Here is a 23,650-nt window from a genome sequence, read left to right on the forward strand (position 1 = left end):
AAAATTGTATTTAACCTATTTTTTCTTTTATGGCTTCTGTGTTGTGAGTTGGAGTTAGAAAGCCTTCCTTCTGACAAGTTTACAGGGGAATTCATCACTATTTCCTTCCAACGTTTTATATCTTTGTTTTTCTACATTTAAATCTTATATCCATTCATAATATATCACGGTGAATGGTGTGAATAGGAATACAACGCTTTGTAGATTGTTTAAAATTCTTGTTTTGTCCTAGTAATCCATAAAGTTTTAAAGAATATAAAATTCAATCCCTTGTAATTTATCTTACGTACAGCATGAAGTAGGGAGATGGTTTTATTAGTTTGTTTTTATCTTTTTCCAAATGACCAACCACTCAAAACAACATATAATGAGAAAGAAAAAAACCTCTCTTCCCCTTCCGTTTGAAACCCTCTCTTTTCCTGTAGGATGCTCCCATGTGTATGTCTGGTAGAGCATCTTCTTTAACAGGACTGCGTTTTTTATCTGTAAGCCTTGTCTGTATATTTGTAAAACAATAGTAAGTTATTCTATCTGTAAGCTTTCAATATGCTACAGTGTCATGTTCTTTTATTTAAAGACATAATCAAATTTCCAACACTGAATTAATGGTTCTTACTTCACTTTCATAAATAGATTACTTAAAATAGCTCGTGTTCGTAAGAAAATGTATTTACCTTGAAGTTTCTTTTCTGTAAACGTCCCGGTCTTTCCCCTCGCCCCACTTCTTTATTCTGAGATCTTGGTCCCTATTTGAAGTAGAACAACTTGGTCTCCTTTAACAAGTGCTGATTGTCTCCCATGGGATTTGGATCATTTACTTTTCTCCTTGATCTATTAGGGGATTTTTTGTTAAGTCAATTATCCTCACTAGCGTATTTGTTTCTTCTTATTTCTCCTTGGATTTTGCTCTGTAAATGCTGATGTTATGCTATCTGGTGCAAAGATAATTATAACAGAAAAGCATTTTGGCTTTTTTTTTTTATTACACTGAATTTTTCTTTTTTGGTCTTAATGTATTTTGCCATGAAGTCAGCTTTTTCCCATGTAAATAGTAAAGTCCCTCCGTTTTTTCACTTGTAACTCCCTCGTTGTCTTTGCCATCGTCTACTTTGAAACCTTCTGAGCTCTTAGTCTTCCGTGCATCCTACTGTATACAGTGTGGAGTTGGATTTCCTTCTAATCCAGTCTGAGAGTCTTTTAATAGGTGCGTTTATTCTGTTTACACCTTAGATGTGGCAACTGTTTGACCTTTACTTCACCAAACAGGATATATAAATGGTAAATACATGATACACAGGAAAAAGAGCCAGTATCATTAGTCATTACAGAAATTCAAATTAAAACCACTATGCAAACAAGATACCACTACTCTCCTATTGGAAAACTAAAATTTTTAAAAATTAAAAACTGACAATATCAAATGCTGCTGAGAATGTGGAGGAACTGGAACTCTCGTACACTGCTGGTGGGATGGAGGAATGGCACAGCCGCTTTGGAAAATGGTTTGGCAGTTTCCGAAAGCAACTCATTCTCTGAAGTAAATCCTGTTTTTCTGGTTATTTACAGTCACATTAATCCATTTCTAAGGGTCTTACTGAAGGAAATGATGTTCAAAAAGGACCCCAATTGCTCCACAGTAGATGCTGTGTAAACGGTCATGATCAGCTCACCCTCCCAGGAGGAGGGGACACTTCCTCCTGGCTTTCTGACCGAGCACGAGACACCTTGGTGTGTGAAGCCAGACGTGCTCCTCCCACTCTGGTCCGTAGCTTGTCCCTGCTCCTTAACTGCTTCCTGTCACTCACTCAGCCTGGGCTTCAACTTCCCCTCAGTTAATTGATGATGGTCACACTCGCCTCATAAGAATGCCATGAGAAATTAAGATGAACAGATTTTGAATGTTTTAGCACACTCCATGGGATAATTGTTCCCACGTGGAACCCTCCACAAACTGTATTTTCAGCACCTCTGATGATTTAATCGTGGATTTATTTTGGAAGAAGAAAAAAAATTGGCCATGATGGAATTGCTCCCATCTGTCATTAGGTTTGGGATTGGGACATTAACAAGCTTTTCAAAAACATCACAGCCAACCCCACCCTCAGCATCCCCACCTGCCCAACACAGTTTCATCATGGCTCTGCTATTTCATGTTGAGGTTCAACGTTTAGATGATCTCATTAACATTTAACACTTTTTTCTTAAAAAATGTTACCTGAAAGTCATGTTTTTCAATCCTATCTTTAAAATACATCTTTTTTGATTGATATCAGTAAGTTAAAAATTTGACCTAAGAATCATGTAAGACTAGGGAAAAGACAGGCCCAGCAGGACTGCGCTCTTGTTCCGTGCTAGATTTCATCTTGGTGCTGCAGGCGTCCCTCGAGAGGGCAGAACTGGAGGGTCTGCCTCACGGTCATTGTACCTCAAGGACAATGTGCCCAGTTGGGCTTGCTGCCCGTCTTGAGGCTCAGCTCACTGTGACCCTCCAGGACGCCAACCTCTGTGCTTTGCTTTGACAGGTCCCTGCATTGAGCTCCCCTGAGGATGAGAGTCTTTCTTCAGTGACCAGTCAGCCATCCTTGAGAAGCATTCCAAAGCACAGCCACCCTCAGCTGGCGCATGGAGCTACGGGGAGACGTCCCCTCCTACCGGGAAGAGGTCCCTGCTGGTGGGTCCGCACTGCCTGCCCACTCCTCCTGGGACCTCTCATCATCCCAGCAGGGCTAAGCCCCATGGGCCCTATCAGAGGGAGGCAGCTCTCCACCATCCAGGCCTATGAGGTGTCCAGTGAACAGCGAGGGTCCTACTCAGACCCCTGGGCTCCTAGGGAAGACCTGGTCATGCCAGCCTTGACCGCCGGACAGCAGCAGCAGCAGCAGCAGGGCAAGGCCCCAGGACAAGGAGATGGCATTGAACTTGGGATTGCCCGGGATCCCGAACACGGCCAGGAGTTGATGGCTGGGCTTTAACTTTGCATATGATATTGACATGCAAGTTCTTTATTCTAATATAATTGTATTTATCACACTTTTAATGATTCCTGCTTTGTGACTTGTTTAGATGATCCCTCCCTAGCCTGGTAACATAGGTTTTCCCTGTATTTGATTATAATTAACTTAAATTGGAGTCCATCTTGAGTCTATTTTGTAAAGACTGTGAGCCAGTGTTCTCCAGGTGGACAGTTTTCTCTGCCTCTCCTCCCGATGTGCAAGGCCTTCTCTCTAGGTGCTAAGGCCCTACACATTGACCCATTTGGGTTTGTTTCTTGGCCTCCATTTTTACCCCGTCAGCTGACTGTCCATAAGTTTATAAGAAGTCTTAACATCTGGGAGGGCAATGGACACTTCTTGTGCTTGTTCAGTTTCATCTTGGCTCTTCTTAGAAATTTCACTTCCACATTTTAGAATTTTAGAGTCAGTCTGTCAAATGCTAAAGCAAATCCTGATTCTGGTGTGTGTGTGTGATTTCTGGATATTCTCTGATATTAAGATATTGCAAACCTTGGCTAGCTACCTTGTCGCTTCTGAGCCATCTACCCAGGAGAGCTAGACAGAGCACAGAGGAGAGAGGCATTGTGGAAGGACCAGAGGTCGTAGGCAAGTTCAAGGTCTAGTCACAGGCAGATTTGGATTCATGGAAGGACCAGACCACCTGCAGGGTCACAGGATTCAGGCAGCTGTAGACATTTGGGTAGACACTCTCAGTCCGCACAGACTGCCTCTGTTGAAGGAAGTAGTAAGACAATATTTCAATCAGGATGTTTCTCTCTGAGTGGTCAGGGGACGCACACTGAGGCAGGTGGGGCAGGGTCATGACTGCCGCTAGGTTGACTTGTTTTGCAAAGGCTGTCCAGCCCACCGGGGTCCTTTCTCCACTGCCCTGTTCTGTGAAACTGCCCCAACTTCACAGCCTGAGGGGTTGAGTAAATGGATGAAGGCTGCAGTGACGTAGATAGGGGTGATGAGATGACCAATGTTTGCTATTCAAAGGCACACTGCACCCCGGAGAGTGGCGAGACAGTGGGTGTGAGGTCCAGGGCAGCCGGGCATCTCTTATATGTCTCAGGGACTCAGGAGTCACCCAGGGTGACTGGACCAGAGAGAGCATGTTCTCCGCAAAGAAAGTGACTGGAAATGCTCCCCAGAGGCAGAGTGAGGATTGTTAGGGGAGGAGGATGGGGGAGGGTGGGAAAGTAGGGAGAGAGTCTGGACAGGGAGGGGATGTGGAGGCTGGAGTGGGTTGGCAGGTGAATGCCAGGGGGAGGGGCGAGCTTGGGACTCATGAAGAATTGAGGGAGGGGGAAGCACAGGAGGAGGCCAGTGGAGGCTGCGGCAAGAGCCCACGGCTAGTGTCAGAGCATGGTGGGGCACAGGACAGAGAGCGGTGCTGGCACTCTTTCAGGAAGCTTCTGATGGGACAGAGAACAGTGGGGCACTAGCTTGAAAAGTATCAAGATTTAGGGAAATTTATTTCTTACGTGTAAGGAAAGAAACAAGTAGAAAAGGTAAAGATTGCAGATGTCAAGTTACCCCAAATGCCAAGCTCCCTCAGACCCAGGGTCCCCTCCTAGAGGTCCCACAGGCCACCTCAAATTCAAACAGTCCAGACAAAGCAGTCTTCCCAATCAGAAGGGAGCCCAGGTCTTGCTCTCTTCGCCTGCACCCCACCCCCCATATACAAAATCAATTAGCTGTCCTGAGCCTTATCTCCTAAATGTCCCTCAGCGTCCATCCTGCCACCACCACTCCTGTCCAGACTCTTATCCCCTCAACTGGATTCCTGCAAAAGCCACTCTAGTGGGTTCACTAGGGGCCCCCAAAGATGTGTCCACCTGGAACCTCAAAATGTCACCTTATCTCAATCTGCAAATACCACAGGCTGGGTGGCTTAAAACTCTCCACCCAGTGACAGACAGTAAAGAAGACACACCGACACTGAGAGAGAAGACCATGTGAAGATGGCAGCAGAGATTGGAGGCATGTGGCCACGTGCCCAGGACACCTGGGGCCACCAGAAGCTGGAAGACGCATGGGACAGAGTCTCTCTCCAGCCCCAGAAGAAACTGACCCTATGACACTTTGGTCTCAGACTTCTGGCCTCCAGAACTGTAAGAGAATGCATTTCTATTGTTATAAGCTCCCCTAGTATTCGGTGAGTTGTTATGGGAGCCACAGGGAAACTACTATGGCCACCTACGTGGTCACTCTGTTCTTTCATTCACTCATTTGATGAATTTCTATTGAGAAGATGAGAAAAAAGGACAGAATCTCTGCCTTCAAGGGCCCACGTTCCAGCAAGGAGTCAGGAAGCAGTAAAGACAAAACTGGAGGTGTATTTGGGGGTATTGATGACCAGGGGAAAGCAAACAGGGGTGGAGGGTGGGGAGGCTGGTTTTAAACATGGAAGTGAAGGGGTCCCTTGAGGAAGGTGACCTTTGAGCAAAGACTCAGAGGAGTGAGGAGGGAAGTGTGTCCCGCAGAGGGAGCCCTCCCCCTCAGTGGGGAGCACATCTGGAGCATTCTGGGGGCAGCCAAGAGCCCTGTGGATGGAGGGGTCTCTATAGCGAAGAGTAGGGGCAGGGGTGGCCCACAGAGGGCCTGCTGCCTGCCGGGTATACCCTCATTCATTTACCTGAGCTAGGGGCACCGCAGGGTTTGAACCCAGAAGTCATGATCTGATTGGCATTTTAAGTGAATCATTCTGGCTGGCCTTTTAAGAATAGACTTCAGGGTCAGATTCAGGGACCAGAATGCTTAGCAGGCTCTGGCCATAACCCAAGAAAGGGAGGACCATCTGGACAGGAGGGGACCAGTGAGGATGTGGGGGGTGGCCTCAGAGGCAGTCGATCGGTTGGGAAGATAGAACCGACAGGAAATCCTAATGCACTAGATTCCTGAGTCTCCAGTTTTCATCCTCAGCATCTGAAATTGTGGGTCTGCTGTCCAGATCGATCAACATGGGAAGGCTGTGGGCAGAACAGGCTTTGGGGGTGATCAGGGCGAGTGTGCTCATTTTGAGATGTCTGCTGGACCTCTTGTAATAGAGAACAAATCTGACTGTATATTGGTCTGTTCCTTTAGTTTTAACCACTGTGCCCTGCTTTCTAGGCTCAGTCTTGCCAGCTCTGCACCTTTTGTGAAACAATGTTGCCTTTACCCTGAAATAGACAGGAGCCTATTCTGGCTCTGACCTTTAAGGATGTCAGCACTTCTGCACTTCTGCAGAGATGGCAAGTTACAAAATAAAGAATAGTATTTGTTTTGTTGGAGGTTTACAGGGACACCATGTCCTGACCCACATGGACACCTGCAAGAATAAAGAATTCCTGCAGCAAGAAATTTGCAACAACCAACCACACCCTATCGCCTGTATTCGCTTCAGATGCAAAGATCAGTGAACTTGACGACAGGGCAGTAGAAACTGTCCAAAATGAAACAGAAAGAGAAAGACACCAGCCCACCCCACCCACAAATAAGAAAAAGATACTCATCCTGATGCAGGTGGAACTGATGTCCCTAAAGGAGGAGGGGGAGGGGCAGAAAAGGTATTTGTAAAAGGATAATTGAGGGGTTTTCCCCCAAATACTGTGAAACTATAAGCCTACAGATGCATGAAGCTCACTAACCTGTAAGCACAAGACACGTGAAGAAAAACCACAGAAGGCACATCAAAATCAAATTGCTTAAAACCAGCGACAAAGACACAATACTAAAAGCACACAGAAAAAAACGTATTTCATACAGAAGAACAAAGCTGACAGGAGACTGCTCGCTGACTATAATGTGAGAAACGATATAGCAGCATCTTTAAAGTTCTAGGGGGAAAATCTGGGCACCTAGGATTCTATATCCAGCAGAAAGAAATTCAAAAAGAAAAATAAAGGCAATATAAAGGGTTCTTTCAGAAATATAAAAGCTGAAAGAATCCATCACCAGCAGACCCACACTGTTAAGAGACAGAGGAAATTACTTAAGACAGAAAAAAAAAAAAAAACCATACGGAACTATGCCACATATAGACCACCCTGAATAAAGAACGAATGAAGAGACACAGAAATGGAAGCCCTAGGAGTAGGTATGTAGTAGAAAAGAACAAATCTGACTCCATACTAGATCTGTTCCTTTGGCTTTAACCCTGGGCTCTGTTTCTAAGCTTAGTCTTGTTGGTTCTGCACCTTTTGTAAAACAATGTTGCCTTTAGCCTGAGAGACCCAGGAGAGCCTATTGTGAAGGCTCTGACCTTTAAGGATATTAACACTTTTCCATTCATATAAAGATAACAAGCTGCAGAACAGAAAATAACATTTGTTTTGTTGGTGGTTTTACAGGGACACCATGACCTGATCCACATTGACAGGTACATGAACAACGAATTCCAAGAACAAAGAATTCCTCCACCAACAAATTTGCAACAACCAACCACACCCCGTCCCCTTTTTAGTATAAGAGGAGCCTGAATTCTGACTTGGGGAAGAGGGTGCTCCAGGACATTAGCCGGCCATATTCTTGGTCTGCCAGATTTCCCAAAGAAAGTGGTTATTCCTTGCCCCAACACCTCCTATCCCAATTTATTGGCCTGGCATGCAGTGAGCAGAGCAAGTTTAGACTTGGTAACAGGTATGAAAGACTTATTTCAATCTCTTTAAAAGGGAACTGGTTGTGTAAATAAACATAATACTACTGTAGAATGGAGTTCATAACACGAAAAAGTGAAATGTACAGCAAGAAGTTCACAAATGCCAAGGGAGTAACACATGTCATGTGACATGCCTTCAGATGCTGTAGGTGATGTGTGCAGTATAATAAACCCCATGAAGAAGATGGTTGTAAATTAAGATACCCTCCCAGACCCCAAGGCAACCACTAAAATGACAAAAGTTATAACCAATAAGCCAACAAAGGAAGTAAAAATGGAGTCATAGGACACAGTGGACTTTAAAAAAAAAATCAGAAACAAAAACAAGCAAAAGAATGGACAGGACAAAGCAAAAGCAAAAAGCAAGATGAGAGACTTAAACCTGACCACAGCAGCAGTACAATACTCTAAATGTTCCCAATTGAAATCAGAGGTTGTCAGATTAAATTAAAGAAAGGAAAACCTGGCACTTTAAACACTTTAAATTAAAAAGCATAAACAAAAATAAAAGTAGAGACACTGACATGCCTTCTGACAGTAATCAAAGGGAAGTTGGAATAGCTGCATTAACATTAGCCAAAAGTAAATTACCAGGATAAAGAGGGTCATTTCTTAGTGGAAAAAGTTAATTCATCGAGAGGACTTTACCATCCTACATGTTTACAAATGGAATAACAGAGCTTGAGAGTACGTGAAGCAAAACCTGATACAACTGGAAGGAGAAACAGGAAAATTTATAACTATGTCGGAGAGCTCACTACCTCCTCTCTGTAACTGAACACGTAGCCAGGGTATCAGCAAAGACACAAAAGCCATGAAGAGCCCGGTCAACCAACTGGCCTAGTTCTATTCACAGAGCATCCAGAACACAAGGATTCTACAAAAGCAGGATACACATTATTTTTAAGTGTCTATAGGTCCTTGACCAATGTAGATCATATCCTGGGACATAAATTGAAGGGGATTCAAATTTTAAAAGTATGTTCTCTAACCACAATAAAATTAAATTTGAAGTCAAACACAGAAAGATCTTTGCAAAACCCTTGGAAAAATAAACAAACAACAACAAAATCCTCTTACTCCATGGGTCTAAAAAAATCAAAAGAAAAAGTATAAAGTCTTTTGAACCGAGGAAAAATAGGAACACAACATATAAGAAATCTGGGATACTGCTAAAGCAGTACTCCAGGGGAAGTTCACAGCACTAAGCACTTACACCAGCAGAGACAAAAAGATCTAGAATCAGTGACGTCAGCTTTTACCTTAAGAAACTACAGAAAGAGCAAATCAAAACCAAAATTAGCAGAAGATACTAAATACTAAAAATCAGAAAGGATATGAATAAAATAGAAATAGAGAAATATATTTACTTGCTCAGAAGCAAATTCTTTTAAAAAATCAACAAAATTGATAAACCTTTAGCCAGAATGATGAGGAAAGAAAAGAAGACACAAATGACCCAAAGCAGGAATGGGAGAGTTGCCATCATCACAGATTCTACAAATATTAAAAGAATAACAAAGCAATAATGGGAACAACTTTGTTCTAGTAATTTTTACAACTTAGATTAAATGGACAGATTCCTTAAAGATTAAAAAACACCAACTACATTCAAGAAAAAAATAAATAACCTGACTAGCCCTATTTAAAGTAACTGAATTTGTTTTACAAACTTCCACAAAGAAAACTCCATACACCATGAATTCTATCACACATTTAAGAAAGAAATAATATCAATTCCACACAAACTCTTCTCAAAAAATTGAACAGGAGGAAATAATCCCAAACTCTTGTATAAGATCAGCTTTACTACGATACTACATACAGACAACACAAGAAAAGAAAGCCACAGACTTATCCTTCAGACCTAAATGGAAAAAACCTATACAAAACCTTAGCACACATAGTACACACTAACATGCACACATACACAGAGGCACACTCATACCCACGTACACGCACACACCACTAACACATCTACTCCACTCAACCACCATGAGGCTCCAACGCGTGCAGCACCTGTTCTCTGGAGGCGTGCGCTTCTCTTGATGAGAGTATTGAACCCAGCGTCCCAAACGCTAGCACATGTCCTGGTGAAAGAGCAAACTAGTGAATAGGAAGGAAAATCTCTTACGCACCAGCAAGCTGAACAACCTAGAAGAAATGGGTCAATTCGCAGAAACATACAACCTACCAAGGTTAAGTCAGGAAGAAACAGAAAAATCTCAACAAAACTACTACTATGAAATAGGAGACTGAATCAGTAACTGAAAACCTCCCAGCACAGAAAAGCCCAGGACCTGGTGGTTTCACAGGCAAAGTCTACCAAACACACACAGAGTAATTCATACCAATTCTTCTCAAACTCTTCCAAAAAATAGAAGAGAAGGGGACAATTCCAAACCCATTTTATAAGACCAGCATTGCCCTGATATGAAACCGGGTAAGGACGTCTCAGGAGAAGAAAATTACAGGCCAATAGCCTGATGAACATAGATTCAAAAATCCTCACCAAAAAATCTGCAAACCGAATTTAGCAATGTATTAAAAGGGTCACACAGCATTATCATTCCAGGGATGCAAGGATGGTTCAACATACACAAATCAATCAATGTGATAAGCCTCATTAATAAAATGAAGAATAAAAATCATACAATCATCTCAACAGATACAGAACAGGCATTTGATAAAATTCAATATCCTTTCACACTTAAAACTCTCAACAAAGCAGGTATTAAAGGGAACAGACCTCAACATAATGAAGGCCATGGATGACAGTCCTATGGCGAACATCATACTCACCACTGAAAAGCTGAGAGCTTTTCCTCTTAAGATCAGGAAACAAGACAAGGTTGCCCACTCTTCACACTTTTATTTAACATAGTTTTGAAGTCCTAGCCAGAACAATGAGGCAAGAAAAAGAAAAAGACTTCCAAATAGGAAAAAAAGAAAACTATCTCTATTTGCAAATGACATGATACTACAAATTGAAAAGCCTAAAGACTCCATCAAAAAACTGTTAGAACTAATAAATGAATTCAATGAAGCTGCAGGATACAAAATCAATATACAGAAATCTGCCTCATTTCTATATACCAACAATGAACTATCAGAAAGCAAAATTAAGAGAACAATCCCAAACCTAAGCAATGGGAGAAAATATCTGCAAATGATGTGACTGACACAGGCTTAATTTCCAGAATACACAAACAGCTCATACAACTCAATAACAAAAAACAAACAACCCAATCCGAAAATGGGCAGAAGACCTAGACAAACATTTCTCCAGTGAAGACATACAAGTGGCCAATAGGCACATGAAAAATTGTTCAGTAACACTAATTATCAGAGAAATGCAAATCAAAACTACAATGAGGTATCACCTCATTATCAGTCAGAATGGCCATCATTCAAAAGTCCACAGATGATACATGCTGCAGAGGGTGAGGAGAAAAGGGAACCCTCCTACACTGCTGGTGGGAATGCAGTTTGGTGCAGCCATTATGGAAAACAGTATGGAGATTCCTTAAAAAACTGAAAATAGACTTACACTATGATCCAGCAATCCCATTCTTGGGCATTTATCTGAAGGGAACTCTAATTCAAAAAGATACCTGCACCTCAATGTTCACAGCAGCACTATTTACAATAGCTAACATGTGGAAACAACCTAGATATCCGCTGACAGATGACTGGATAAAGAAGCTGTGATGTATTTATACAATGGAATACTACTCAGCCATAAAAAAGAATGAAATAATGTCATTTGCAGCAACATAGATGGACCTGGAGATCATCATTTTAAGGGAAGTAAGCCAGAAAGAGAAAGAAAAATACCATATATCACTTATATGTGGAATCTAAAAAAACAAAAACAAACTTACTTACAAAACAGAAAGAGACTCACAGATGTAGAAAACAAACTTATGGATACCAGTGCAGGAAGGGAGGCAGGGTGAAGGATAAATTGAAGTTTTAAGATTTGCAGATACTAACACTATGTGTAAAATAGATAAACAACAAGGTCCTACTTTATAGCATAGGGAACTTTATTTGATATCTTATAATAGCCTAAAAGGAATATATACACACACACACACACACACACACACACACGTGTGTGTGTGTGTGTGTGTAACTGAATCACTGTGCTGTACATCAGAAATTAACATAACATTGTAAACCGACTATACTTCAATAGAAAGAAAGAAATCCCATTTACAACTGCATCAAAAAGAATAAAATACCTAGGAATAAATTTAACAACAACAACAGAAAGGCAAATCTTAAAGACTTCAGGAGACACATGGAACACTGAGACGTTTAGAGGGAACATGTGATGTCCCCACATGTGGACGCCCTGCCACGTGCACCCTGGGTGGTGGTACAGATGGAAAGGGGCAGTGGATGTCACACATGGGACATGGGCTGAAGAGGCCCCACCAGGGCCAGGGGGAGGGCATGGGTCTAGAGCTTGAGATGACACACAGCAACTGCTTTAAAAGGGAAGAAACTGGCAAAGTGACAGATGGAGTTGTACTCTAAGGTGATAAAGAAGGAAGAGGACAGGACAGGGAGCCTCCAGGTCACACATTTCATCCTGAGAACAAAGACCCAGACAGAGTCTCCCCCGGGGGCAGCATCTCCATCTGTGCCCTCCCACCCAGGGGAGGCCCATCTCTCCAGCCCCGGATGGGGCGGACCCCGCATCTGCTCTGACAGGAGGCAGCACGAGTGGGCCGGCTGGCAGAATTCCTACCTCTAGGAGCCCTGTGTCCATAAAAGAAGAGAGTGATCAGTGGGCTGTATAAAAACGACACTCTCTGCCCTTCACACAGCACTGTTACGAAAATGAACAAACAGGCCAGAGCAGGGAGAAAATACTTGCAAATCAGGCGTCTAACAAAGGATGAGCGGAAAATCTATAAAGACTCCCTGTGCCTTCCTCGGGCACAGGGGAGAAGTGCCACCGCGAGAGACCTGGAGCGGGGGGTGTCCCAGGGACAGTGGAGGGGCAGGCTGGCAGCACTGCTTACCAGGGAGTCACTGACTTGGCCCTGATCCCTGGGGGGCCACGATGCTGACCTCAACTGCTGGGAGGACAAGCGGACGATGGGACAAAGAGCACAGGCCTTCACGTACGCATGCTCTGAGAAGAGGCCCTGGTGGGCCAAGTGGCACCCTGGTCCAGAAGCTTCCTGGTGAAGGGGAGGGAGAAGCAGGCCTGGGAAAGCACTGGAGCAGCAGCCGGAGTCCTTGGCCGCCAGTCACCACCCGTCAACCGGACAAGACACACATCCTGACCCAAATGCAAAAGGTCCTGGAGGCCCCAAGTGACAGCCAGGGGCACATGAGGCACAAGCCATGCTTACACCCTTCCTCCTCCTCTAGGCTTCTCCAAAACCACCTGCATCCCTGTCCATGGGGAGGACGACAGGGAGGTGCCCACAACCTTGCTCCTGGGAACGAGCACAGTGGCTGCCTCGACCAAGGCTGCCAGGGCAGCTCCATGCCCAGCATAACAACATTACGGCCAGTGTGACCCCTGCCTGCTCTGCCTGCAGGTCAAGGGCAAACGCTGTGCCCTGATGTTCTGTGCCCTGCACAGGGGCCAGCCAGAGTCTGTGGCCCCCGAGCCCGCCACACAGCCCTGCGCGTGCACGCACACGCACAGACGCACAGACACACACACACACACACACACACACATACACGAAACGTCCCTCACGACTCTTGGCCGATGCGTAAGCCAGGCCTGGCCAGGGTCCCCTCCTCACCCTGTTCATGAGGAGATGTTAACGCTTTCTCTTAGACCTTTAACTGTCACTTCCTGAGGTGGATTCTGACTTTGACAGAATTTGCTGCCAACTCCTCCTTTCACAACCCTGACTTGGGGCCCCTCTACGTCCACCTCAAGCAAGGCTGGATGGGCAGGTGAACCTGTCCATGTGTTTATGTCCCCAGGTCCTTGCAGGACGCAAGCAGGTGTTGGGGTCCAAGGAAACCCAGGCCATCAGTGGCCTGCGTGCTGCAAGCAGAGGCTGTTGACCTCTGCAGGACTTAGATGTGACCTGTCCCAGGTTGGCCTGCATACCCCAGAGCTCAGCTTGCAGTGAGCGAGGTGACCAGGCACCGTGAGAGGTCACCAACTGGGCCCCGGTAGGGAACTTTCAAGTCCAGGAAGAGAAGGGCAGCGCAGGCCTGCTCCGCAGAGCCCCCCGCCAAGGCCGGCCCAGGTGACATCTGCCAGGGGGCAAAAGATGGGGGGTGGCCGCCTGGCAGAGCCACACCCTCTCAGAGCCCCGCAACACAGCCAGCGCCTCCTCCTGCCCATGGCCCTTTAAGCACCTCCCTCTCTGCAAATGCAGCACTCAGGTCCGAGGGAAGGAGGCAATGAACAGTGAGGCTGAAACAGTGGGTGACTTACAGCCAGGCTGGTGAGCACCGCGTCCCGACCAGCCTGGGTCACATCTCCGACACGGGGATCCACCTGGCCCATCGTCACCCCAGGAGTCACTCAAATTACACCCGAACAAAAGCAGTGGCTGCGTTTACTGTGGCCAGTTCGTCAAACTTGCCGAAGAGCTCACTGAGGAGTCTCACCAGCTCCTGGGCTGTGCACTACGACACCAGGCTCGTGAAGCCCACGATGTCTGCAAAGAGGATGCTGCAAGACAGAGGGGTGCAGGCTGCCCTCCTCCACGGACGGACAGGCTCCACCACCCAGACAGACGCTTACCCTTACACATCACCTTGAACTAGAGCTCCCGGCTTATTCCTCCAAGCAGGCTGGCAATGAAGGCCCTGCTGTTCACATCTCACAGGTGAGAGGACTGAGGCTGGGAGAGGCCAGGGGACTCTTCACAGTCACAGAGGGGGAAGTGCTGGAGCCACTCAGAGCTCCTGCTGACCCCACCCAGGACACAGGGGAGCAGCTCAAAGTCCACTAGACCTGCCCCCTCCTGGGCTGTTCCTGTGGCGGGACCGTGGCTGCGAGCACGTGAGCAGAAGTGATGTGCTCTTAAGGAAGCAGCAGCCTCCGCAGCCTCCCTCCCTCCCACGGCTGATGCAGGCACTGTCAGCCTCACGGTGGCTTACTGTGCTGCGCGGAGGGCCACCCCCGGCCAGCTACAGGGGTGGGGGGCACATCTCTCTCTTACACACTGGGCCTCCGCTTCCTACAGAACCTGGGTCAGTCTAAACAAGTGTCCACCCGCGGCGCACAGCTGTCTTCCCGGATGCTACGAAGAATGTAAACGCCTTAAATAGTGAAACAGCACGGAGGACCCAGGCAGCACAAGAACGTGCAGAGTCACGGACGGCCTCCCTGAGCCGCACGTTCGGGAGCAGCCAGGGTTCCTGACGAGCCCTCCGAGCACCCAAGCCCCCACACGTGTGGCGGATGAGCGAGGTGTCACCGGGGGCCTCTCTCGGGGGGAGGCACTCCGGCGAACCCACGAGGGAGAGGCCACGGGGCTTCAACATGCAGCCGCCGGACCAGCGCCAGGTGCCACCTCCAGACCTCTCATCCCAGGGGACAGTGAGCCCCTCACTCTTGAAGACACTGCACAGCCAACTTTGTAACCTGCAGCCTAAAGCGTCCTCAGCTGTGAGACTTGGGAGGTCACACACAGGGGTACACGAAGGGGTCTGAAAGGGAGCTGGAATTATTGAAGTTCGACTTTTGGACACAATTGTGTTCATCTCTTGATTCCTGATGTCAGATCTGAATTCAGTTCTGCATTTTTAATACCACTTCATGCCAGACAGTGGGGACCCCTGTCACAAGCAGGAAGTGGGGACCAGGCCATGGGCTGAAAGTGGGAGCCCACATCTCAGAGGGGCTTCTCCCTCACCCCACCTCGTCCACCATGCCCTGCCCATGCACAGAGAACCCCCGGGGCTCACCCCACCACGAGTCTCAGATCCTTTAGTCATCCCCTTACCGCGGGACAGCATCCCCCACTGAGAGTCGGGGCACGTAAGGACGCAGACTCCAACCTGTATATCCCACAGCACCGAACACAGAGCAAGGGGGATGCGTACCTTTGCTATGAATGAACGGATGAATGGATGGGTAAAAGAACTGGGTGTCTAGGCTCTGAGAAGTGTCACTGATACTGGGAAGCTGGGAGAAGGGGCTGGCTGCAAGGATGTGCGGGGAGACAGACAGCACAGGTTTTTTCCCCTCTCTTTTGGTATAAAATTCAGGCTGATTTACACCTTTGAGGGGCCACCATTTTTTCCTTCTCTACTCTATAACTAACCATGCGTTCACATGTCTTTCTGCACCCCACTCACTGTCTTCTCAGCTTCTGCTCAGTCATGGAGTTTCACGAACACTGACTGAGCACTGCCAACCCCCATGCTAGGAAAGCCCCCAGCGTTGGCCCTGTCTGTCCTCCTCAGCCTCCCGCTGAAGCACCCTGACATCCTCCATGCACACAGGCAAGCACGTGTGCAAGACCTCTTACACACCAGGTCCCTGTCCTCAGGAGCTCAACATCCGGAAAAGAAGGCTCCGAGCAGGGAGGGATGGAGCACAGGGAAGCAATGATACGGGAAGCCCAGATTTCTGCAGGAAGGGCACAACACCCACTTGGCTGATGCAGCCAGGCTGGAGGAGGGTCTGGAGCCCACCCAGGAATTTATCCAGACCAACAAGGAAGGAAGGAAGGAAGGAGGGAAAGAGTGAAGAAGAAAGGAAGAGGGGGTTGATTCAGAAGTGCAAATAGCACATGGGAAACTAAGATGAGTGTGAAACCATATAATCACATAAAAAGCTAAGAGTGGTTAAAACACGGGTCCAAGTAATACGCAGCAGGGCACACGTCTCCAGGATGAGAGGTTCCTGAGTGTCAGCCCAGGAAAGGCAGGAGGGGAACAGCAGTGAGAGCCTGGACTCCAGTCGGACTGTCTGGCTCCACCATGTACAGCAACAGGACCATGAGCAACTTATCCAACACTTTCCCATGTCAGTCCTTCCATCTGCAAAATGGGAACAAGACTGGAGTCCATCTCATAGGTTGTGAGGGTTAAATGGATTAACAAAGCACTTAGAATAATACCCTGGACCTAGTAAGAGCGCAACAATTGCTTCTTTATAGTAACTAGTAAGTGCTCTAAATGCAACAAATATTTACTAAAGGATATCTGTGCTAGGCAGTGTTCCTGGTGCTTGGGTCTTTAGCAGTGAAAGAAAGAGTCGAACATCACTGCCCTCCAGAAGCTTCCATTCTAGTTGGGGGAGGTATTTCAAAGGTGACATGTGTAACTATGGAGAAAAATGAAAGAATGACGATCAGTTTGGAGCCACGAGCAATGTTAACTAGGACAGGTTAGGTGACACTTGAGCCCCGAAGAGGGGGGAAGCCATGAAGACACTGGGAGAAAGAGGGGCTAGGCGGAGGGAACAGCTGGGATTTTGGCTGGATACAATTCTTGTCTTTTTAGTTCATCCTTTGAATATGCCATCCCATTGCCTTGCGGCCTCCATAATTCCTGATGAGATATATCCTAAAACCTTTATTAAGGTCCCCTTCTGTGTAACAAGTTACTTCCCTCTTCCTGCTTTCGAGATTCTCTCCTTGTCTTTGGCTCTTGAGAGTTTGATCTTGCTGTGTCTAGGTGTGGATCTTTTTCAGTTTATCCTAATTGAGATTCTTTGATATGTAGGTTAGTGTCTTTCATCAACTTTGGGATATTTTTAGCCATTGCTTTTTCAAATACTTTTTCTGCCTCTTTTTCTCTTTCCTCTTTTCTGAGATTCTCACTATGAGTGTGTTGTTATTTTTGATGGTATCCCTCAAGCTTCTGAGGCTCTGTTGCTCTATCTTCATTCTTTTTTCATTCTGTTCTTCAGATTGGGTAAACTAATTGAACTATCTTGAAATTCACTGATTCTTTCTTCAGCCTCAAATCTACTGTTAAGCCCCCAGGTGAATTTTTCATTTTAGTTATTTTATTTTTCAAATTTGGAATTTCTATTTGGTTGGATTTTTGTGGGGGGAGTGAGGCTTATTCATCTATCTATCTATCTATCTATCTATCTATCTATCTATCTATCTATCTATCTATCTAACGGTGGCACTGAGGATTCAGCCCAGAACCTTGTGAATGCTAAGCATGCACTCTGCTACTGAGCTACATTCTCCACCATCTTTATTTTAAAAAATAATTTCTATCTCTTTATTGATATTCTTTACTTGATGAGGAATTATTCTGATACTTTTCTTTAGCTTTTTTGACATGGTTTCTTCTTTGAGCGTATTTAAAACAGCTGATTTTAAAGGTTCTGTCAAATAAGTTCAATGTCTGGGCTTCCTCTGGGATAGTTTCTATTTACTGCATTTTTTTTTTATTCCTGTGTAAGCCATGCATTCTTGTTTTTTGCATGTCTCATTTTGTTTAAAAAACTGGATAACATAATGTGGCAAATCTGAAAATCATACCCCCACCCCATCTCAGGGTTTGTTGTTTGTGAATGTGAGGCAGCTCAGATAAAGATAAGCTCATCAGTGGTGTTTTCCAGTGAATTTCCAGACGGTCAAATAATGGTAATTCTCTGAATGGGGTTTTGAAAGACTGACAACCAAGTTCTGCCCCTGCCAGTCGCTGCCGGGCTACAAGTTTTCATCATGATGGCAGCTGTTGGCTTTCAAAACTTTTGTGAATTGGGAGATGGGAGGATGGAATAGAGCAAGTTAAAATTGCACCAAGCTCACTGTTCTTACCAAGATTTTGCCGTCTTTCTTAAAGAAACATTCTTGGATTCCTCCTAGACTTTGGTTAATTTGCAATGTTCTAACGATGTTGATTCAGACCATTTTCTCCAACGTTGTCATTGCTTCTACGGAGGAGAGGGTTCTCATGGTATTCCACCATTCCCAGTGGCATCAGCTGCTGTGAGTTGTGAATGGCACACTGAGCTTGGATGTAACAAGAATAGTAGAGAGGGCACTGACATGTTTGTATCGGGGTTGTAGAAAGATGTCTCTGAACCCTGCTAGAGGGTGGCCAGAGGGGCTAGTGTGCAGCTGGCATCATCTGTGACAGGCAGTCTCAGCTTCCTCTCCCATCTCAGGGCTGTCATGCCTGCATCCAGCACATTGGTCCACCAGGGGACATGGACGGAAAATTTTAGCAGCAAAGGGAATTCATGAGTCACCACATCTGTATTTGTTGTCACAGGTAGAGGAGAGGGAGGGAAAGGTACCTGGGTGCCCATGCACTGTGCCCACCTTCACCTGCAGCACCAGAAGACTCTTCACGTCTGATGCTTTCCCTGCTGTGTACAGATGTTCTGCCCTGGCAAGGTGCTCCTTGGATTGTTCGAGTGGTCTGATCTTCCCAGTCAGGGGCTGGGTCACTAAATTGTGTCCAAAGTCTAGGCAGATGTCAGAATCAGCCAATCCTAGTCTAGCTCCAATGCCATCACTTACTAAGCAGGGAGTCCTGCACACTCACCTCACTTTGCTGAACCTCAATTTCCTCATATACAAAGTAGAGGGACAGGACCCATGGATATCAGGGGTACGATGACATTAAGGAGAACCCTGTGTCCAGTGGAGAGGTGTGTCCTGCCTGGGCGTGAATGCTCGCCCCACATACGGGGCCTTAAGTCCCCTCCGCTTCAGTGTCCTCTGTCAGACAACACTGGTCCTCACTGAGAGGCACAACAGTGGGAGTGAGTGCACTCAGCAGAAGCTGTTAGCCACAATGGCCCCCACACAGGGGCACCTTGGACCTTGAAAGGGAGGGGCTGGCGGCAGCAGCGCCTGGCTCACTTCGGATGAACAGGCACCAGCTCGCAGGGACACAGTCTGAACCTCTTGACGCAAACAGAACAAGGATTTCTTCTCCTTTTGTCTGTAGGGGCGCGATGAGCAGGGAGGCCTGACACCGACACCCAGGAAAGCCAGGAAACAACAGCGAGAAGGGAGAAAGCTTCAGACCTTCAAACCTCATCTCCTACCTGAGTGACACTTATGGTAAAGTATTACCCCCAGACAGGCAGCGCTCAGCTACCCCGAGTACCGTAGAAGGGAACGCAAGATTTAACACAGTAAACTGCTTTTTAACAGGCCCTTTAAAAACAAACAAGCACACCTCAGAGCGTCCAGGGAGAGGCGGCTCACTCCGAGGGCTCAGTTTCCTCACCTGTAGAATGTAACAACAATCCCCACCGCCTGGGGTGGCCGCGAGAGGAACACAGTGAGTGGAACACCTCACCCCAGAGCCCGGCACCAACTAGAACAACGGTCTGGCTACTGACCCGACGCAGGCAAATTCCCTGCCCAAAAGCCGCTGCCCAAACCCGGCTTAGGAACAGAGTTCTGACCCTCTCTAACCAACGCAGGAAGTAAAAGGTGCAGAATGAGAAAATGGGAAAGAACAGCTGTGGAATGAAGGCAACACACCGTTCCCCTGCCGGACAAGTGTTCATCTGGGCTCCTGACCCACACCCACTCCCTCCTTCCCTCAAACTAGGACCCTCTGCTCACCTTCACCCCCACCTCCTATCTCTGCCATCACCTCCACTTCCTCCCTCACCACTCCACCTCCCTCACCTCCCACCTCGGCTCCCCAGGCCCACTGCAGGGCCAGGCCAGCGCCAGCCCTACCTCATGTTGTCATGCCGCTGGATGAAAATCTGGTGGAAAATCCTCTCCGGGGGCCTTAGGAAGTCCTCCTTCATCTCCACGACAACGTTCCGGGGCAGGAGGCTCATCAGCAGCCGCGCCTGGACAGGAGAGACGGGCCCACGTGACACGGCAGCTCCCCTCCCTGCTTCCTCTACGCTCCCACCCCAGTGAGGCGGGTGCCGGGGAGCTGCCCTCCACGAGCATGTGGTCCAGTCCTACAGACCCTGCCCGGCCCCAGAGCCTGGGTGGGCAGTGCCCAGGCCTGGGCTGTCACTGCACGGGGAACTGGCTCCCAGAGCGCTGGGCAGGCACCAGCATCACCTCTGGAACACCTGACCCAAGGGGGTTTAGTCAGGCAAAGCAATGCTACTTCAATACTGAAATACCAATCAGTGTTATACATCAGAGCCCACAGGATACAAAGAAAAACCACACAGCAATTAATACTGAAAAATAATTTGACAAAATTCAACATCCATTCACGGTGAAAAGTATCAGAAAAACAGGAAGAGAGGGGAACTTCTTCATCTTGATCAAGAACATCCAGAAAAAGCCCACAGCTAACATCCATTTAGGGTATAATGTTGAACATTGTCAAGAACAAGGCAAGGAAGCCCACTCTCATCACTTTTATTCAACTTGGCATGAGATCCATCCACTCAGTGCCACAGACAAGAAAAGGAAATAAAACGCACACAGATTAGAAAGGAAGATATTATACTGTATTTATTTCCCGATGACATGATGGTCCACATAAGAAACACAAAGGACTCTATAAAACCAAGATAAAATAAAACAGTATCCAAAAAACCAAAAACTTTGTAGAATGATAACTGAGTTCAGAAGGTTATAGGACACAAGAACAACACACAATAATCAGCTGTATTTCTACAGACTAGCAATGGACACACAGACATGGGTATTAAAAATATGGTATCATTTACAATCACTCAAAAAGAATCAAATACTTAGGCGTGTTCTGTCAAGACACGTCTAGGACCAGCATGCTGAGAACTACGAAGCACTAAGTAAAGAGCCCAAAGAAGAGCTAAATAAATGGAGAGACATACAACTTTCATTGATTCAAAGATAATAGAGTAAAATGTCAATTCTCCCCAAATTGACAGACAGGCTTAGCACAAATCCTACCAAAATCTCTATAAAGTCTTTGATAGACATAGGCCAGATTATTCTCAAACTTACACAGAAAGGGAAAGAAACAATAATAATTAAAATAATTTTGAGAACGAACCACAAAGTGGGGGGACTCACTCTACCTGATTTCAAGATTTTTGGTATGGCCACAATAATCAGGGTTATGGAAGGATAAACACATAGGACAATGGAACAGGACACAGAGCTCATACATAAACTCACACAAACATGCCCAACTGGTTTTTGACAAAGTGATGAAAGCAAGTCAATAAAGGAGATAACAGTGTTTTCAACAAAAGGTGAGGGAGCAAGCAGATGTCCATAGGCAAAAAAAAAAAAAAAAAAAAGAGAAAAAGAAAAGAAACCTTGACTTAAACCTCACACTTTATGCAAAATATTAATTCAAAATATATCATCTATTTAAATGTAAATAATAAAAGTTAAAACTTAGAAAACTCATTAGAGAAATCTTTAAGATCCAAGCCAAGCAGAGTCCTTAGACTTGACACAGAAAGCACAATCAATAAAAGGGAATGCTGATAAACTAAACTTCATCAAAACAAAAAACAATCGATCTTTCTGAGGACCTTGTTAAGAGGATGAAAAGACTCTAAGACTGGGAGGAAATGCCTGCCAACCACATATCCAGCAGAGAACTCGTATCTAGAATATATAAAGAATTCTCAAAGCTTAAAAGTAGAAGATAGATGATAGATGGAGTAGACAGACAGATGGATAGATAAAATAATATTCATAGTAGCCCCAAACTAGAAACAATCAAGATGTCCTTCAAGAAGTCAGTAGTTACGCAAACGGTGGTCCATCCACACCACTCGGCAATGAAAGGCCTATTAATGCAACAAGCTGGATCAACCATCGGGCATAAGACTGAGTGAATGAAGTCAGTCCCCTCCCCCATACATACTGTATGATTGCACTTACAGGACATTTCTAAAATGACAGATTTATAGAAATGGAGAATAGATTAGTAGTTGCCAGGGCTTAAAACTGGAGGCTGGAGGAGGGAAGTGAGTGGGGCTACTTAAGGGCGACGTGATGGATCCCCGTGATGATGGAAGGCCCTGTATCTTGGCTGTACCACCGTCAGCATCCTGGTGTGATGGTGCATGACAGCTGTACGAGATGTTACCGTTGGGGAAATAGGGTAAGGGATACACGGATCTCTATTATTTTTTACAACTACATGTGTATCTACAATTAATTCAAAATTTAAAGTTTAATTAAAAAATATGGAATGCAAAATGTAGGAGCCACTTTCAGAACAGTCTGGCAGTTCCTCAAAATGCTCAACACAGTTACCATGTGACTCAGCGATTCCACTCCTAGGTCTCCGTCCAAGAGGAATGACAATGTCTGTCTACACAAACACGCACACAGGAATGTTCACAGCTGCATTACTCCTAACAGTCAAAGAGTAGGAACCACCCAGCTGCCCATCAGCAGATGAATGGACACAGTGTGGTCCATCCACACAGCAGAACACCACTCAGCCATGTAACAAGGAATGAAGCACTGATGCTACAATACGAATGGCAACGTGAGAACATTATGCAAAATGAAAGAAGCCAGACACAAAGGCCACATACTGTGTGATTCCATTTATATGAAACATCCTGAGCAGGCAAACCCACAGAGACAGAACATAAATTACTGGGGTCTAGGTCTGGGAGGAGGAAGTGACTGTTAATGGGTACAGGTCTCTTCTTGGGGTGGTGAAAATATTCAAAAATTGGATTATCGTAATGGTTGCACATTCTAAATATGGGGAAAAAACATGTAGCTATTTAGAACTTTAAATCGAGCTTAACAGTTTGTAAACTATAGATCAACAGAGCTCTTTCTAAATTACAAAACAAAACAACTACAAACACATAGTGGATGGGAAAGGGGCTGTGATCGGTCAGAACGCTTTAAAAAAATCCATCCTGTATCACTCAAATGGAAGTTTGCTTTCTCTCGATAGATTTTCTCGTGCAATGGGAAATCAGAATTGTCCCATTTACCTTGCTATGACGACAAACTGAGGATGTGCTTTGTATGTAAGTTTGGAATTATGAATTAATAACGGCACTTGAGGAATGGCAGGGCCTTTGCAGCGGCGGCCTCTGCTGATGCTGATCTCAGGGGTGGGCTCCTGCAAGCCCAGGCTTCCTGGCTGGGCTCAGGAGTGGCAGAAGAGGAGGGCCCCCCAC

At 45.9% G+C, this 23,650-nt stretch overlaps 1 protein-coding gene across 13 annotated transcripts in view; it reads right to left on the reverse strand.

Moving 5' to 3' along the window:
- LOC141574625 (uncharacterized) overlaps window positions 1–23,650 on the reverse strand; it is a 110,048-nt gene that overhangs the window by 8,986 nt on the left and 77,412 nt on the right. For 11 of the 13 annotated variants that reach the window (XM_074350071.1, XM_074350066.1, XM_074350068.1 and 8 more), the window contains one exon: window positions 20,262–20,380. The exons of 1 other annotated variant lie outside the window; for it this stretch is intronic. In XM_074350071.1, the coding sequence (XP_074206172.1) occupies window positions 20,262–20,380 (119 nt within the window). Of the gene's footprint in view, window positions 1–956; window positions 3,724–20,261; window positions 20,381–23,650 lie in introns of those variants that run through there. One more of the 13 variants, XM_074350072.1, reaches the window with a different exon arrangement.

Source organism: Camelus bactrianus, chromosome 22 (assembly GCF_048773025.1).
Source record: "Camelus bactrianus isolate YW-2024 breed Bactrian camel chromosome 22, ASM4877302v1, whole genome shotgun sequence".
Lineage (NCBI taxonomy): Eukaryota > Metazoa > Chordata > Mammalia > Artiodactyla > Camelidae > Camelus > Camelus bactrianus.